At 58.9% G+C, this 17,881-nt stretch overlaps 1 protein-coding gene across 2 annotated transcripts in view; it reads left to right on the top strand.

Moving 5' to 3' along the window:
• The window catches only part of TTYH3 (tweety family member 3), a 34,990-nt gene extending 17,751 nt beyond the window's left edge, over window positions 1–17,239 (top strand). The window contains exons 7-15 of one of the 2 annotated variants that reach the window (XM_025379907.1): window positions 81–156; window positions 2,851–2,906; window positions 3,581–3,673; window positions 7,640–7,732; window positions 7,934–8,070; window positions 10,696–10,869; window positions 11,392–11,467; window positions 12,378–12,478; window positions 14,101–14,231. In XM_025379907.1, the coding sequence (XP_025235692.1) occupies window positions 81–156; window positions 2,851–2,906; window positions 3,581–3,673; window positions 7,640–7,732; window positions 7,934–8,070; window positions 10,696–10,869; window positions 11,392–11,467; window positions 12,378–12,458 (786 nt within the window). In that variant the 3' untranslated portion in view covers window positions 12,459–12,478; window positions 14,101–14,231. Of the gene's footprint in view, window positions 1–80; window positions 157–2,850; window positions 2,907–3,580; window positions 3,674–7,639; window positions 7,733–7,933; window positions 8,071–10,695; window positions 10,870–11,391; window positions 11,468–12,377; window positions 12,479–14,100 lie in introns of both variants that reach the window. The other variant, XM_025379908.1, reaches the window with a different exon arrangement.
• Window positions 17,240–17,881: the final 642 nt, after the last annotated feature.

The following is a 17,881-nucleotide window of genomic DNA, read 5'->3' as shown; positions in this document are numbered from 1 at the left end:
TGGGGGCTGGTTCTACCCCCGAGAGCTTCCCTTTAGGCCCAGCTTGCTCACCCCCTCTTGCTTGCCCGCGCCCACCCCAGGGGTCCAGCGACTTCTGTGTGGACCCCGACACCTACGTGACCAAGATGGTGGAGGAGCACTCGGTGCTGAGTGGGGGTGAGTCTGTGTCCACATCCGCGTCCGAGCAGGTTCCCCAGGGTTGGGCTGAGCCAAGAGAGTGAGGTGGCTGAGGCCGAGGCACCCATGCCCCGTGGGCCCATGGTCTCAGGGAGACAGGTCCCAGGCCAGGACGCTAGTGAGCAAACAGGACCACCTTTCCCAAGTGGGAGGCTCTGCAAAGAATGACAGCAACTGTGTGGGGTGGTGGGTGCCCACAGGGCGGGAGGAGGGGCAGGTGACCCAGGGCTGCTTCGAGTAGGTGCCCAGGGGAGGCCAACGGGTGGCATTAAAGTACAGCCAGAGGGCCGGGCACAGTGGCTCATATCTGTCATCCTAGCACTTTGGGAGGCCAAGGCGGGTGGATCACCTGAGGTCAGGAGTTCAAGACTAGCCTGGCCAGCATAGCAAAACCCTGTCTCTACTACAAATACACAAATAAGCTGGGCGTGGTGGCGGGTGCCTGTAATCCCAGCTACTCTGGAGACTGAGGCACAAGAATCACTTGAACCCAGGAAGTGGAGGTTGCAGTGAGCTGAGATCACACCACTGCACTCCAGCCTGGGCGACAAGAGTGAAACTCCGTCTCAAAAACGAAAGAAAAGTAGAGCCGGAAGGACCCTGCATCTCCTGTAAGGGCCCCGAGGCAGGAGGCAGACCCGAGGGGAGAAGGGAGGGTGGGAGGCCAGTGGGGCTGAGGGGCTGAGTCACTGTGGCGAGCTTCGCTTTATTCCGGGGGAGGCCATTGGAGGGAGGGAGGCAGGGGAGAGATGACCCGTGATTGAAGACCCCTTTCAAAGCTTCCTTAGGCCTCGGGGGTTACAAGAGGAGGTGAGGGGGATGCTTCAAGCAGGAGACAGCAGGGGCTTGAATAAATTGAGCAAAAGGTGGACAGGGATGGGCTCTGAGGGCAGAGCTGGCAAGGCTTCCTGGTCAGTTGGATGTAGGGAGCGAGAGGGACTGAGCAGGAGTTGGCGTCCCTGGTCTCAGCAGCTCTGTACTGCGGGTGGGGGAGCAGGAGGTGGGGGGCAGGGAGCTGGGGCATCAGGAGTTTCAGCCCCCTCAGAAGGTTTGCGATGTGTGTCGGACGTCACAGAAGCAGGTAGACGTGGGAATCTGGAGATCGGGGTGCTGTCAGTGTGTTAAGCTTCTCGGGCCCCCATTGTGGAATTACTGTGTGTTCACAAATAAAAAATAGAAGGCCTGTCCCTGTGGGGGTGGGGGTTACTGAATGACCTTGAAGGTGATCATCCTGCCACCCTTTGTCCTTGGAGGCCACAGGATTGGCTTGTGGGCTGGCTTTTTACCTGCCTATGTTGAAGGAACCATTCCCACCAAAGCCTGAGGAGCCTCCTGGAGGAAAAGTCATCACCTTGTCCTCAGGGGTGAGGGTGGAGGGGTGGCCCGCTCTACTGGGGGCCGGGAGGGCTGGTGACCACTCAGTGTTACCCAGCACTGTCCTTGGCCCCAGTGCTGTCAGCCTGGTCCCTCCAGGTCCCTACTGCCGGCGGCCTTTGGGGGTCTTATCAAGTATGAGCAGTTCCCCTGCACATGTACATGTACACACATGTGTGAGCTCCAGCCTGTGGGCCAGACAGCCCCTCCCAGAAGGCAGCAAGGCCAGCCCCACTGGCTTCACTGCACGGGTGGCCACAGTGATGCCTGGTGCTCTCCTATGTTGCTCAATACTTTCATCATTTTTTCAACGTTTAAAACCTTTTTCCTGTTTGTTTTTGAGACGGAATCTCACTCTATCTGTCACCCAGGCTGGAGTGCAGTGGCGCAGTCTCGGCTCACTGCAACCTCCCCCTCCTGGGTTCAAACGATTCTCCTGCCTCAGCCTCCTGAGTACCTGGGATCACAGGCATGCGCCACCACGCCCGGCTAATTTTTGTATTTTTAGTAGAGACCGTGTTTCACCATGTTGGTCAGTCTGGTCTCGAACTCCTGACCTTGTGATCCGTCTGCCTCGATCTCCCAAAGTGCTGGGATTACAGGCGTGAGCCACCGCGCCCAGCCTAAAACATTTTTTTAATGTTCTTTTATAATTGGAAGAACTGAACTTGTAAAGAGTTCAGAAGGTGGAACCCAGGCAAGGGGCAATGTGTGGGGACCCTGGCTTGATGGGAGTCCAGACCCCACTGTCACACACACAGACATATGCATGTTACACACATGCGAAGACACATGCACACACAGACATGCACACATATAAACAGACACATGTGCACACACAGACATGCACACATATAAACACACGTGCACACACAGACATGCACACATATAAACACATGTACACAGACATGCACACATATAAACAGACACATGCACACGCACACATATAAACAGACACATGCACACACAGACATGCACACATATAAACAGACACGTGCACACACAGACATGCACACATATAAAGACACATGCACACACAGATATGCACACATAAACAGACACATGCACACATATAAACACAGACACATGCACACATAAACGTGCACACAGACACATGCATGTGTAAGTAAACATGCAGACACATGCACATATGTAACAGGTGCATGCAGACACATATGCACACATGTAAGCATGCACACAGACATGCCCTGAAGACATGCGTGCAGACACGTGCACACTTGCACGCAGTCACACAGGGACAGCCGTTGTGGCTCAGCCTGCCCTGACATCTCTCCGCAGACATCCTGCAGTATTACCTGGCCTGCTCACCGCGCGCCACCAACCCCTTCCAGCAGGTGAGAGCCTGGGAGGCCAGGACTTGGGTTCAGGAGAGTCTGAAGTACATTGCTCTGTGTGGAGGGGCCCAGCAGGCCTGGGGCCTGGCTCCTCAGCCTGCAGGACTGGGGAACTGGGGGAGGGAGCTGGACAGAGGCCATGTGGATGTCACCAATGGTCCCTGGGGTTACCATGCCAGTGACCTGGTGACCTGGCTGAGAGCCTTTCGGGGTGACCTGCTCAATGCACCCGCATCGCTGGGACTGCTTTTGCTCCTTGTGTTGGCCTTGGTGGGGGAAGGAGGAGCCCCAGGGATGCCTCTGTAGGGTAACCGTGTTCAGGCGTCCTGGTGGGGGAGTTTGAAGAGGTCGGCCACACCAACTGGTCAAGCCCCGTATGCACTGCCGGTCATTTCACTGATAGCACGTGACCCTCTGAATGCTGAGGGCCATGTGACTGTGCTTTGCTTACTGGTGTGGGTGTGTGGTTGGCTGTTGCCACCTCAGGGCTCTGTGGTCTCTGGGTGTGTCCCCGGGGGAAGCAAGGGTAGGGAGTGCGCTGTTGGCCTGCAGGGTGGAGCCTTGATGGCCTCCCGGGCTGGACACCTTGCTGGTGGCCATGTTGGAGTGTCCTGGGGAGGGAGAGGCAGGCGGACCCCGCGGCACCCATGGACTTGGTCTCCTCTCTGGAGCAGAAGCTGTCTGGCAGCCACAAGGCGCTGGTGGAGATGCAGGATGTCGTGGCTGAGCTTTTGAGGACCGTCCCCTCGGAGCAGCCGGCCACTAAGGTGAGGGGCTGCAGGGCAGGCACTGGGGCGGGCAGGGGTCCTCTTTTCTCAGCATGAAAGAAAATTGGGTGCAAACACAGCTCGGCGAATTTGGAGAAGGCACCAGGCTGGCCGAGTGGGGACCTGGTGTTTCCTTCCCCAGCTTTTTCTGCGTTAGCCTCTTCCTCCCTCCTTCATTCTTTTCCCCTGGGAATTTTTGGTAGGTTTTAAAAATCATTTCTTTTGAGACAGGCGCTTGCTGTGTTGCCCAGGTGGGTCTCAGGGCTGGGATGACAGACATGAGCCACAACACCCAACTTTTTTTTTTTTTTTTGTAGTTGAGATGGACTCTCACTCTGTCACCCAGGCTGGAGTGCAGTGGTGCGATCTCGGCTCACTGCAGGCTCCGCCTCCCGGGTTCACGCCATTCTCCTGCCTCAGCCTCCCGAGTAGCTGGGATTACAGGCGCCTGCCACCACACCCGGCTGATTTTTTGTAATTTTTTTTTTTTTTGTATTTTTAGTAGAGACAAGATTTCACTGTGTTAGCCAGGATGGTCTCAATCTCCTGACCTCGTGATCCACCTGCCTGGGTCTCCCAAAGTGCTGGGATTACAGGCGTGAGCCACCGCGCCTGGCCCACCACACCCAACTTTTAAAAAATAACTTTATTCTTTGTTTAAAAAGTAATACAACCTCTTTATATTTAAAAAAAATTTGAAGAAAATGGAAAGAGATGAGGGAAGAGAGTAACAGGATCAGATCCATTCTCAGGGTGAGTGCCCTGGGGGCACTGTGGAGATTTGAGAGGATTCTTGTTTTTCCCTGTAGTGTTTTGGGCCCGGCCATTTCTATAATATGTTTTAAAAAATAAAGGCCCGGCGCAGTGGCTCATGCCTGTAATCGTAGCACTTTGGGAGGCCGAGGTGGGCGAATCACCTGAACCCAGGAGTTCAAGACCAGCCTGACCAACATGGTGAAACCCTGTCTCTACTAAAAATACATAAATTAGCTGGGCGTGGTGGTGCACGCCTGTAATCCCAGCTACTCGGGAGGCTGGGGCAGGAGAATCGCTTGAACCTGGGAGGCAGAGATTGCAGTGAGCGAAGATCACACCACTGCACTCCAGCCTGGGTGACGGAGCGAGACTCTGTCTCAAAGAATAAATTAAAAATAAAAAATACATATGTTGCTATACTCTTGATAAAACCCAAATCTCTTTGGAGGTGTTTGGTCCACCTGTGGGGATCCCTGCCCCTGTGCACACCGCCCCAGCACTGGACATGAGAGGGAGGAGTGCGTCTGTGGGCACAAGTGTGGGTCTCAGACTCCATTTGGGAGCAGTTGGCCCTTCTCCAAGGAGCTCTTCACAAAGCTAAAAGCAGACAAATGTGTATACACACCCAGGGCACACGGCACTCATGCCTGTCATCCCCGCACTTTGGGGGGGCTAAGGCAAGGGGATCACTTGAACCCAGGAGTTCGAGACCATCCTGGGCAACATAGCAAGACCCCATTCTACAAAAAACGCAAAAACTAGCTAGGCATGGTGAAGCACGCCTGTAATCCCAGCTACTTGGGAGGCTGAGGCAGGAGGATTGCTTGAGCCCAGGAGTTCAGAGCTGTAGTGAGCTGTGATGGCACCACTTCACCCCAGCCTGGACAACAGAGCAAGACCCTCTCTCTCTCTCTCTCTCTCTCTGTCTCTCTCTCTATATATATATAAAACATATGCACACACATAAACATACAAATTAAAAATAAGTAAAAATTATACACACACACACACAGCTTTGATTTAAAGTTACTTTTTAGAATTTTTGTTACAGCGGGAGCCCCGCCTTGGTGTGTTTGCACTCGAATGGGTAGAGAGGTGGAATCATTTCCTGGGACCCCCCCCATAGCACGGCACCCCAGACGGGGCAGCCTCCGCAGCAAACGTTTCTCATCTCAGCTCTTGGCAGGGCCGGCTTCTTCCAGGGCCTCCCTTTTGCTTGTAGACGGCGTCTTTTCCCACTGTCTTTGCAGGGCCATCCCTCTGTGGGTGTCTGTGTCCTGATCTCTTCTTTTTTATTTTTATTTATTTATTTATTTATTTTGAGACAGTCTCGCTCTGTCGCCCAGGCTGGAGTGCAGTGGCGCAATCTCAGCTCACCGCAACCTCTCCGCCTCCCAGGTTCCAGCGATTCCCCTGCTGAGTAGCTGGGATTACAGGCGCCTGCACCACCCCCAGCTAATTTTCCTCTTCTTAGAAGGACATCTGTCACATGGGGCTAGGACCCACCCACGTGACCTTGGTTTACCTTCAACACCTCTTTAAAGGCTCTGTCTCCAAATGCAGCCCCTTTCTGAAGTTCTGGGGGTTAGGACTGCAACACAGGAATTCTGGAGGCACCATTCAGCCTATAACAGTAGGCTCTATTATCCCGAAATCTTTTTTTTTTTTTTTTGAGACAGTCTCACTCTGTTGCCCAGGCTGGAGTGCGGTGCTGTGATCTCGGCTCACAGCAACCTTCGCCTCCTGAGTCAAGCGATTCTCCTGCCTCAGCCTCCTGAGTAGCTGGGATTAGAGGCATGCGCCACCATGCCCAGCTAATTTTTGTATTTTTAGTAGAGACGGGGTTTCACCATGTTGCCCAGGCTGGTCTCCAACTCTTGGCCTCAAGTGATCCACCTGCCTTGGCCTCCCAAAGCACTGGGATTACAGGTGTGAGGCACCATGCCTGGCCCCAAAATCCATTTCAGGATTGTAGCGGGTCCTTAGAAAACGTGCTGGCCGGGCGCGGTGGCTCAGGCCTGTAATCCTAGCATTTTGGGAGGCTGAGGCGGGCGGATCACGAGGTCAGGAGATCGAGACCATCCTGGCTAACATGGTGAAACCCCGTCTCTACTAAAAAATACAAAAAACTAGCCGGGCGAGGTGGCAGGCGCCTGTAGTCCCAGCTACTCGGGAGGCTGAGGCAAGAGAATGGCGTGAACCCGGGAGGCGGAGCTTGCAGTGAGCTGAGATCCGGCCACTGCACTCCAGCCTGGCGACAGAGCGAGACTCCGTCTCAAAAAAAAAAAAAAGAAAACGTGCCGTAAAAGGCAGCACTGGGCCCAGTCGCAGCTCCTGTGGAGTCCCGGTCAGCCTGGCAGTGTTTCTGTGCAGCCGCTTCTCCAGGCGTGAGACAGAGCTGGCGGTGTCCGTGCACAGGTGCACACGCATGCACACACGTGAGCACCGGCAAGCACACGGACATGTTACAGGACCGCGCTCACTCTGCTTGGAGAGTTTTGTCAGTCAACATGAGGCTTTTGCCTTGCTTTTAACTGTTCCTTGAAATAATACCTTTTTTTTTTTTTTTTTTGAGACGGAGTCTCGCTCTGTCGCCAGGCTGGAGTGCAGTGGTGCGATCTCGGCTCACTGCAAGCTCCGCCTCCCGGGTTCACGCCATTCTCCTGCCTCAGCCTCCTGAGTAGCTGGGACTACAGGCGCCTGCCACCACGCCCAAATTTTTTTTGTATGTTTAGTAGAGACGGGGTTTCACCGTGTTAGCCAGGATGGTCTCGATCTCTTGACCTCGTGATCCACCCGCCTCAGCCTCCCAAAGTGCTGGGATTACAGGCATGAGCCACCGCGCCTGACTGAAATAATGCTTTTAAAAGCAGAGCAGGTCCTTGTCTGTAGACATGTGGGGGTTCGTTGTTTCTACCATTACGGTAAAGGGAGGTCTGTCTGCACATAGTGGCGACCACACTGGACAGGCACTCCCGGGTCCTCGTGTCCTTGGTGGACCCCATGGGTCTGGGGAGGGGCCTGAGGTCGCCATTCTCAAGGCCCAGAGTCCTCGTCCTTAGGACCTGCACTGAGACCCCAGGGTGGGGGGTATCTCAGTGGCAGACTGTGGGGTAGAGGGAGACCTGGGGGCTTCCAAGACGGGGCGAAGCTGGCTCAAGGTTCTCCATCCAAATGAAGTGCTGACCACCTGTGGTGCGTGTCCCCCAGGACCCCCTCCTCCGTGTCCAGGAGGTGCTGAACGGCACGGAGGTGAACCTGCAGCACCTCACCGCCCTGGTGGACTGCCGCAGCCTGCATCTGGTGAGAGGCAGGGCCATGGCGGCTTGTGGGGTGGGAACAGGGGAGCAGCTGCTCAGAAGGATGGGGACCCCCATTAGACAGTGGGCCCTCAGTCCCGCCTCTGGGGGGTGGTCCAGGCCACCATGGCTGGACTGAGGGCCTCACACTGCCCCCTCCACCCTCCCTGTCTCTGAATCCTGCTGTCTCGTCCCGCGGCCTCAGGACTACGTGCAGGCGCTGACCGGCTTCTGCTATGACGGCGTGGAGGGCCTCATCTACCTGGCCCTCTTCTCCTTCGTCACAGCCCTCATGTTCAGCTCCATCGTCTGCAGCGTCCCACACACCTGGCAGCAGAAGAGGTGAGGAGCCCCGGCGGTCACGGGAGGTTGCCCCAGGCCACGTGGCATGCAGGACGCTTCAGGGGCATGCCTTTATGGACACCTGTGTGTCAGTCCCAGAGGTGAGGGACAGACACCTCCTCACCTGGTGACCCTCCCTAGGCCTCTGTGGTGTCTCTGAGGCTGCCGGCTCCCGGGTGAGCCTCCCCATTCCACAGGAGGAAAACAGCGTGGAGGAGCTCCTGGCCTGGGTTGCAGGAGTCCAGAGCAGGCAGTGGGGAGGACTGGGGTCCCCTGTCCCCAGACTGGCTCTATGCCCTACGCCCTGAGAGCTGGCCTCGGACTGTCTACTCCACACCCCCTCCCAGGCAGGGGTCCCCCACCATGGGGTGCAGGTGCGCGGAGCTGTGGGAGAAAGGTCAATGGTCCGCTGTGCAGGCTTAGCTCTGCCGGGGTAGTCCAGGTAGCTGTGGCCCCCAGCTGAGTGACCAGGATAGAAGCCAGCTCCCCTGGAGCCACTATGTCCTCCCCTTTGAAGTGGGGGTCCTGGTGGCCCCTGCCTGAGTCTCCCCACTCAGTACTGGGTTGAGTGGTGTATAGAGGTGACAGGCCCCTTCCCTTGCCGGGGCTCCCATGGCTTATCTTTGAGACCTTCACCTCCCCTCTTGGACTGTGGCTGCTGCTTGGTGGCCCAACATGGACGGCAGGTAGCTCAGCTCAGATTTCTTCCTTTTGTCTGGATTTCTATGATCTTCCTTTGTGATGGTGAGAGTGATGCTGCCGATGATGGTGGTAGTGGTGATGGAGGTGGTGATGGTGATGATTGTGGTGGTGATAACGGTGATGGTGGTAATGATGGTCATGGTGGTGATGGTGATGGTGATAATGACGGTGATAGTGATGATTGTGGTGGTCATGGTGATCATGATGGTGGTGGCCATAATGATATGGTGATGGTAATGATGGCAGTGGTAATGGTGGTAATGATGGTGGTGGTGATGGTGGTGGTGGTGATGGTGGTGATGACGGTGATGGTGATGATGTTGGTGATGGTGGTTGTGATGGTGATGATGATGACGGTGGTGATGATAATGGTGATGGCAGTGGTGATGTTGGTGATGATGGTGATGATGGTGATGATGGTGATCATGGTGGTGGTGATGGTGATGATGTTGGTGATGGTGATGATAGTGGCGATGACAATGGTGTTGGCAGTGGTGATATTAGTGATGATGGTGATGGTGATGGTGGTGATGGTGGTTGTGATGGTGATGGTGATGATGGTGATGATAATGGTGATGTTGGTGATGATGGTAATGGTGGTGGTGGTTGTGGTGATGGTGATGGCATTGGTGATGTTGGTGATGATGGTAATGGTGATCATGATGGTGATGGTGGTGATGATGGTGATGGTGGTTGTGGTGATGGTGATGGCAGTGGTGATGTTGGTGATGATGGTAATGGTGATGGTGGTGGTGGTGATGGTGATGATGGTGATCATGATGGTGGTGGTGATGATGGTGATGATGTTGGTGATGGTGGTGATGATGACAGTGGCGATGACAATGGTGTTGGCAGTGGTGATATTGGTGATGATGGTGATGATGATGGTGATGGTGGTGGTGATGGTGGTTGTGGTAATGGTGATGGGTGATGATAGTGGTGATGATGGTGATAATGGTGATGGCAGTGGTGATGCTGGTGGTGATGGTAATGGTGATGGTGGTTGTGGTGGTGGTGATGGTGATGGTAATGGTGGTGTGGTTGTGGTGATAGTGATGATGATGATGGTGATGGTGATGGCATTGGTGATGTTGGTGATGTTGGTGATGGTGGTGGTGATGGTGTCAGTGGCAACAAAGATGGCAGACATAGGGGAGTAGATAAGAGCATAGCCCTGGACCCACAGGGCTAGATTCAGATCCTGTCTCTATCCTTGCCTATTGTATGATGTGGGCAAGTCACTTAACCACTCTGGGCCTCAGTTTCCCTCACTGTAAAAAGGGAGTTGTAAGAGGACTCAGCTGGAGTGTCGAGTGGGCACTCAATGAACCACTGCGTGTGAGGGGCTTGGCTGGTGGCCCCTGTGCAGCCAAAAGCTACCACTGTCCTGTTTCTGAAGTGCTTGCTGCCAGGCAACCTATCCTGGGTCCCATCTGGGACCTCTTGGAGTGTGGAGGAGCTCCAGAGTGCCAGAGGCTCGCGTAGAGTGGAAGACAGAAAGCCAGAGGGCAGCAGGGCTGGGAAAACTGGCTCAGGCCACCCAAGGGTGCGGTTGGATCCTGCAGAGCCAAGAGACACCCCAGCCTCCTGCGCCCTTAAGAGGCACGCTAGCCTCTTGTACCCTCCCAGGAGGGGCCCCACACTCTTTTTTCAGTAAGCAGCCAGCCAGCCTTGCCATGCACAGGCCACAGTACAGGGCCTGGCACTCAGGTGACCACACCGGTCTCTTAGCACCCCACCTTGCAAGGGCAGGGCTGGATGCAGAGCCGGGTGACCTGCTCATAGTCCCACATGTAGTATGCACGTGGCCGAGCCAGGACTGGAACCAGAAGTGTCTGTCTGCACCAGAGCTGACCCCTGTGGATCTGTGGCCAGCTCCTTCCTGCTGGGGCCTGAGCCTGTGCTGCGTGTCCCTCCTCACAGAGGCCCTGATGAGGACGGGGAGGAGGAGGCCGCTCCAGGGCCACGGCAGGCGCACGACAGCCTTTACCGCGTCCACATGCCCAGCCTGTACAGCTGTGGCAGCAGCTATGGCAGTGAGACCAGCATCCCGGCCGCGGCCCACACCGTCAGCAACGCCCCGGTCACTGAGTACATGTGAGTTGAGGGGGGCCTAGTGGGGCCAGCAGACACATCGCAGCTGAGAGCCTGGATCCAGGCTGGCGCTAGCTCGAGGGAAGGGGTTGGAGAAGGGGCAGCCTCTGGGCTGGGGAGCCCTGGCCTTGAGTGCCTCCTGCCCCAGGTGAACACGGTCCAGGGGCCATGGGGAGGCCACGTGGTCACATGGAGGTTCCGTGTCCAGGGCACAAGGACTCTGTGGCCAAGGACCTCAGGGCCCAGCTACATGGTGGGCAGGTGGCTCGGAGGGAGTGAACTCTGGCTGGGCCCAGGTGGGCAGGGGTCTCTCTGTGGGCCCTCTCTGAACCCTTTGTTACTGTGCTGGGTTCATCGGACCCCCAGTGGGAATGGATATGCCCATCCCTGTGGAAGTCAGGATCAAAGATGAGGGTGCCAGGCAGAGCTGGGTGGGCACAGCCGGCCCACCCATGGGCCCCCCGACCTGGAGCTGGGACCACGTGGCCAGCAGGCACTCACGGCCTCTCTCCCCTCATGCCTCAGGAGCCAGAATGCTAATTTCCAGAACCCCCGCTGTGAGAACACCCCACTCATTGGGCGCGAGTCCCCGCCGCCCTCAGTAAGTCTTGGGGCAGGAGGGTGGATGGGGGGCTGCTCAGCCTTGGGGATCCGCTGTTCCACTGCATCGGTGGGCTGGTGTGGCACGTGCGGCTAGTGTAAGCTCTGGGGGCAGCTGTGAGCCACCACCACTGGGGTCCTAGGTGACCCTTCCCAGCTGGGACCTCTCTGCAGGGCGCCCGGCCTGAGTAGACAGGGCTGGGTGGGCCTGCCAGCTCCTCCTGGCCAGCTTTGGAGTGCCCTGGGGCCAGAGTGGGCAGCCTCGGGGCCAGCCGCCCAGTGGGTCAGCTCTCAGGCCCTTTCTTGGGGAAGGAGAGAGGGTGGGCGGGCAGGTGTGGCCCCACTGTGGCCCTCCCAGCTCATAGGCACGGCCCTGCACCAGGCCCTCCCTGGCCTCACCCACCATTCTCTGTGCCTTCTGGACCTGTGGGGTGCCACCGCTCCAGTTCCCGGGGCCCTGACTCTGCCTCCTTTTCTTTGTCTTCCTTGAGTCTTTTCCTGAGTGTCCACCCCTGGCTGTTCCAGCCCAGGCCTGGTGTCCCCTCTGACTTCCTGAGTAAGACACAGGCAGGCGGGGACAGGGTGCCGAAGAGAAGGAGCTTGTGGCAAAGCTGGGGGACTGGGGAGGAGGCAGACAGGGCTTGGGAGGCTGAAGACTGCCTTGCTCAGAAATCCACATCCCGGAGCCGCTGTCGTGGTCCCCTGTAGCACAGAACTGGGCCTGGGGTGCCTGGGAGGGGCCAGCCCTGTGAGCCTCAGGCCATCCAGGTGCAGGCCCAGTCCCACTCGGCTGCCCTCGTCCTTGCCATCACATGGCCCACAGCCCGCTCCCGGCCCCGCACCCTGGCGTTGAGGCCGCGCTCTCTCTCTCTCTCTCTCTCCTGCACCCCACCCACCCTGGGCCCTCCTAGCGCTATCTGGCTGCCCTGGACTCTGGCAGCCACGCGGGCTGGCAGTTTAAGCCCATGGACAGTGCCCGAACGCTGTGGTAGCTGTGCCCTCAGAGCGACAGGTACTGACCCACCGGGTCCCCCACCCCGCACGGCCACCCGCCTGCGCCTCCCGCCTCTGCCCTGCACTCACTGCCGCCCTGCCGTCGGCACTGGGCTGGGGCTCCATCTGTCCGGCTCCTGTTGGCAGGGCCAGCTCTGAGCGCCGCAGCCCAGCCAGAGACTTCTAATGCCGGCTCTGGGTCTGCCAGCCTCACAGTGGGGTTGGCAAGTCCCCTTCCAGGCTCCCCCTGCCCAGCTGCTTGGCCTCTGGGGACTCTGCCACCAGCTCCAAGTGGCCCCAGCCCCTTCTGTCACCTCCCAGTGAGGAATCCATGCACCCAGACCCCTGTATGTGGCTAGGGTCGTGGGCGTGTGGCCAGCAGGCCCTGCCCTGGAGGCACCAACTGCATATCGGGGGTGTGTACACGGACAGGCGTGTGCCGGCGAGCACGCGAGCTTCTCCCGCTGGTCCCACGGTGGTGTGGGTGCCTGCTTGGGCTCCTTCAGGGGTCTGGGCGTGTGCCCCGTCCCGTCCCACCCCACCCCCCGCCTTGTGCTGCATGTCCGTGGAATGACGAGGCTCTGGGCCGTGGCTCTTTCCTCCCACCCCTTCCATGGCATCCCCACAGGCTGCTCGAAACCTTCTAGGTGTCCCAGGAGGGCTCTCGGGGACCCGGGAAGCTCTGTGCGTCTGAGTCTGGGGACTGTGGGGATGGCCCTGGGGCCCTGGGGTTCTGGAGCCCACCTGGGATGGGAGCCAGCCTGCCAGGTCTCCTCACCACCGCCGGCTCCTGACCCGCGTCAGGCCTGTGGGTCCATTGCACTGTCTGGCCTCAGCACATGCCTCGCGCGTGTGCGTTTCTCTGTGAGCACACACATGCACTCATGCACACACACGTGCACTCAAGACCTTCACACTCCTGGCTGGACGAGGGCACCCACAACGTGCAGGCCAGCTGCAGAGCCAGGCACACGGCAGCACCCCCTGCAGCCGCCTCTGTTCCTAAGTCCAAGACCTCCAGGAGCCCACAGTGGGGTCCCCCACGGGAGTGGTGGGCGGCATTGTTTCAGCCTCCTGTGTGGCTTAGGGGGCTCTCCTTCCATAGCGTGAAGGGGCAAAGTGGCCCGGGGGATGTCCTCAGGCTGGGGCCTCTGTACTCCTGCATGCTATGGCCTGGCTGTAGGAGGACCCGGCCCTGGGCTGGGAGGAGGCCTTGGCCTGGCCCTGAAGGGTGGCTGGTTTGTGTCCTTCAGGTCCTGGGCATGTTGGGTGCAGGTAGGGCCGTGGAGCTGTGGCTTCTGGGGGTGGCAGAGCTCTGCCTGGCCCGACGCCCGAATGCCGCTGATGTGGGCATGGGGGGGCCGTGTGTATACCCTTCCTCAGAGCAGACATCCCCTGCCCTGAACCTGGCGAGTCTGGGGGCTGCCCCTCCCTCAGCCCCAGCCAGGCCCAGAGCACAGGGCCCCCCAACCCGCGGCCCCTCCTGAGCCCCTCCCTGTAGGCTCTGTCAGGGCACCCTGTGCTGTCCCATTCTGCCCCCAGGGCTTCTGGCTCAGCCGAGTGAGGACCACGCGGAAGACGCCCCTGACTGCGTGTGCCATGCAGGGGCCCTGCTGACACCTCCCCCTTGTCTCCCTCCAGTACACCTCCAGCATGAGAGCCAAATACCTCGCCACGAGCCAGCCTCGCCCCGACTCCAGCGGCAGCCACTAGACGGCGCCCGGCAGCCACCCACCCCACGTGCCAACTGCCCCTCCCTGTGCCAGCACTGCCGCTTCCACCCGGGCCACCCGCCGGACCCTCGCACACTGCACCAGGCCCACCCCGGACGCGTCTGCAGGCCGCTTGCCCTCCTCTCCCCTCCCCGCAGGGGCACAGTGGAGACGCAGGGGCTCTGGGCCCGTACCGCCAACTCGGGTCACACCTGAACGCTGCCACCAGCCGATGCCCCAACACTGCACGCCACCTACTATCCTGGCACGCTCCCTCTGCAGATGGCCGCCGCACCCACAAGTCCTGGCCGCACCCAACCTGTGCTGTCGCTGGCCCTTCCTTCCACAGCTCTCCTTCTTCCTGCCCGGCACTTCTGTGGACCCCTTCTTAGTTCACAGGCACGGCTGGGGCCGCTCTGTGTTGGCGCCTGCTGGCCGCTGAGGGACGGGCACATGCCACCTGCTCATCTCTGCCCTGCGGTCCCGCCATGGTCCCTCCGCGTGCCTGTCTCTCTGCAGTGCCCTCCTTGCCCGTGCAGCCCACCCACCCACAGGCTCACCCCTCCTGCCAGCTGCCAGAGGCCCCCTCCAGCAGGGCCTCTCTCCATCACCTCAGCTTCACTCTCTCCCTCAGCACCCGCCCTGCCGGAGGCCCCAGCCCTCCATGGACAGCAGGGGCCACGTGGAGCCCGGGCTGCTCACCCGCCACCCAGTGCTGGCTGCCTTCTTGGTGCCAAACCCCCTTCCCCCACCCAGAGACTGGGCAGCTGTGTCTGGTTCATTCTTTGCACTAACCACATTTGTCATCTCTAGGGCAGGCCGGGGCTGCGGGCTGAGGGGGACCGCTGGCACCCCCTTCCCTCCCTTCTTGGTTCCATTTCCATCCGTGACAGGTACAGCGTCCCAGGACCCCGGCCTGAGGGGCTGGACCCGAGCCGTCTGTGAACGTCCCTCAGCCCCTGCCATCCCCTCTTGGGACTAACCACTAACCTCACCCCCCAGCCTCCACGGGTGCCCCTGGCTGGCCCAGAGCCGGCAGCGTGAGCCCAAGTCCGGGCTGGAGCCGAGGCCGGAGCAGCTGGCTGGGAGTCAAGGCTGCAGTAGCGTTTCTTCATGGGGTGCTCCAGGGGGTGCCAAAGACCAACAGGCAGCCCAAGGGCCTGGACACCCCTCCCTAGGCAGGTGCTGCCCCAGGAGGACTGTCCTTGGGAATGAACCTCCCGCAGGCTGTGGACTGAGGTCCTGTGGCCTCGGTCTCCCTCCCAGTGAAGTGGGAGCGAGGCTTCCCTACGGTGCTTTTGGCTTTAGTGTACGATGTTTGCTGTGCTTCCCGCCGTGGAGGGCAGAGCCACGCCACATCAGGATTGGACGTGCTGCCCCTTCCAGCCCTAGCCCTGGCCCAACCAGCCCAGCCCTCGAGGCTTGATGCCTGTGCCAAGGCCAGGGGCAGCCAGAGGGCAGCTGGATGGCCGTGTGCGGGGGTCAAGGCCGGGCCCTGCAGGGGGACGGGCCGCCAGCCCCAGGAGTTTACAGACACGTGGCTCTTCCTCCCAGAGCAGCCGGCAGCTACCTGGACCGGAAATGTCCTCATCCCTTCCCTGGGGCCAGGCTCTGCCCTGCCCTTCCTCTGTGAACCCCTCCTTTCTTTGTGCTGGTATTTGGGACCAAAAATGGGGATGTGGGAGGGCAGAGTGGGGAGGGGAGTCCATGGGCCTGGGACCCCAAGCCAGGGCGTCTGAGCTTCCCAGACGTGACCAAACCTCAGTGGAGGGGCCTCTGCTTCAGGCCCCGCGTGGCTGACATTCTGAGCCCCCTCGGAGGCCCCACCACAGCCAACCTGCCCAGTCTTTCCTCTGGGCTTGACCCGCCAGGGGAGCTCTCCAGAGCTAGGGCCGGGAGGGAGGCCCTGGCACTCTCTGGCCTGGGTGCCCGCCAAGCGCCCTGCGACCGCTCAGAAGCACAAATGCTGTCCATGGCCGCGAGGCTGCCTGCCAGGTGAATGGACATAGCTCGAGAGGCGGCGAGGCCGGGGCTTCCAGCCTCGTGCTGTCTCGGGACTCCCGACCATGGTGTGCGTGTGTGCCCGTCTGTGACTTTCTACTCACCGAGGTTGAAGAAAGGAAACGGGGAAAATCAAAAGGGGTTCAAACCCCACCTCAGTAGGTGGAGGGGAGCGCCTGCCGTTGGTTGTACTTTTGTTCTGAGTTTTCAGTGCCCTGTTCCTAACTACTCCATCCCATGACCTCACCACACCTACTGGGGGCATCTGGCTGGTGCCTGCTGCCGTGGCCGGGCCCCACTCTCACCCTGCACAGGGGGTCTCACAGCTCCCAGGCCCACAGCTTCATTGGAAGGACAGGGTGGCCCTGGGGACAAGAGGGAGGAGCCCATGGGCTTACCTCACCGAGGGGGCTCCTCAGCAGGCATCCACTACCCCAGGAGCCCTCCACATGTCATGGCAAGCTTGGTAGTGAACGGGCCTGGTTGGGAGCAGCCCCTGGCCCATTGCCCACCCACCCATCTCACTATGCAATTTTGAGTTCCAAGCACCATTTGCTCCTGCCCTGGGGCCAGCTCTGCCCAGCCCTGGGAGGGGTGGTGAGGCAGCGCCCTGGACCCCAGAACCTCAGACGGGGGCAGGCGGGGGACCAGGGCCCCTCCTGTGGGATCTTTGTTTTGTGTTTAACCATAATGGTTGTGTACTGAACCACTTCATATTTGTTATATATAATATATATATATAATCTTAAGACTCAGCCTCCCGGTTTACTCCCCGCCCCACGCACCGCCCGGGCATCTGACCTCCCCCACCCCAGTGTGATTTAACATCCAGGAACTGAGGCCTGAACCATTTTGCATTTCCCCCTCCTCCAGCCTCCGTAGGGCCATGGCTGTATGTACTGTCGCTGTGTTTTTTTGTTTTTTTAGAACTGGGTTTGGGGGCTGATTTTTATTTCTTTGGGGGCTTTATTTTTCTTGGCAAATACTAAAAATCTCGTCAATGTAATTTCTGTGGTTTCTATTCAGCTTGGGTTTCATGTTTTAAAATAAACAAATTTTAAACAAGCCTCTCTTCCTGAGCTGCTCTGGCTCCTGGCTGGGCACTCCACGGTAGGGAGTCCGCGGCTCCAGGCAGGGGCAGTGGGGGTATAGGGGAACTCTGAGAGCGGGACCCACCAGGTCAGCTCAGAGGGGTGGGCTGGGCGCCGGGAACGGGTGGGCGGGGCCTCTCGGGGTTGTGGGCGAGTTTCCAGGGGTGGGCGGGGCCTCGGAGTGACTTGGCGGGGCGCCGGGGACAGGCTCTCCAGGGATGGGGTGGGCAGGGCTTCTGGAGTGAGTGGGCGAGGGCCTTGCAAAATGGGTGGGCGAGGCCGGGCGCGGTGGCTCACGCCTGTAATCCCAGCACTTTGGGAGGCCGAGGAGGGTAGATCACGAGGTCAGGAGATGGAGACCATCCTGGCTAACATGGTGAAACCTCGTCTCTACTAAAAAGACAAAAAATTAGCAGGGCGTGGTGGTGGGCACCTGTAGTCCCAGCTACTCAGGAGGCTGAGGCAGGAGAATAGCGTGAACCTGGGAGGCAGAGCTTGCAGTGAGCCGAGATCACACCACTGCACTCTAGCCTGGGCGACAGAGTGACACTCTGTCTCAAAAAAAAAAAAAAATTATAGGTGGGCGAAGGCGCCGGGAAGGAGATCTCGGGGATGGAG

Source organism: Theropithecus gelada, chromosome 3 (assembly GCF_003255815.1).
Source record: "Theropithecus gelada isolate Dixy chromosome 3, Tgel_1.0, whole genome shotgun sequence".
In the NCBI taxonomy this organism is placed as follows: Eukaryota; Metazoa; Chordata; class Mammalia; order Primates; family Cercopithecidae; genus Theropithecus; species Theropithecus gelada.
This window is presented reverse-complemented; position numbering and strand designations above follow the sequence as displayed.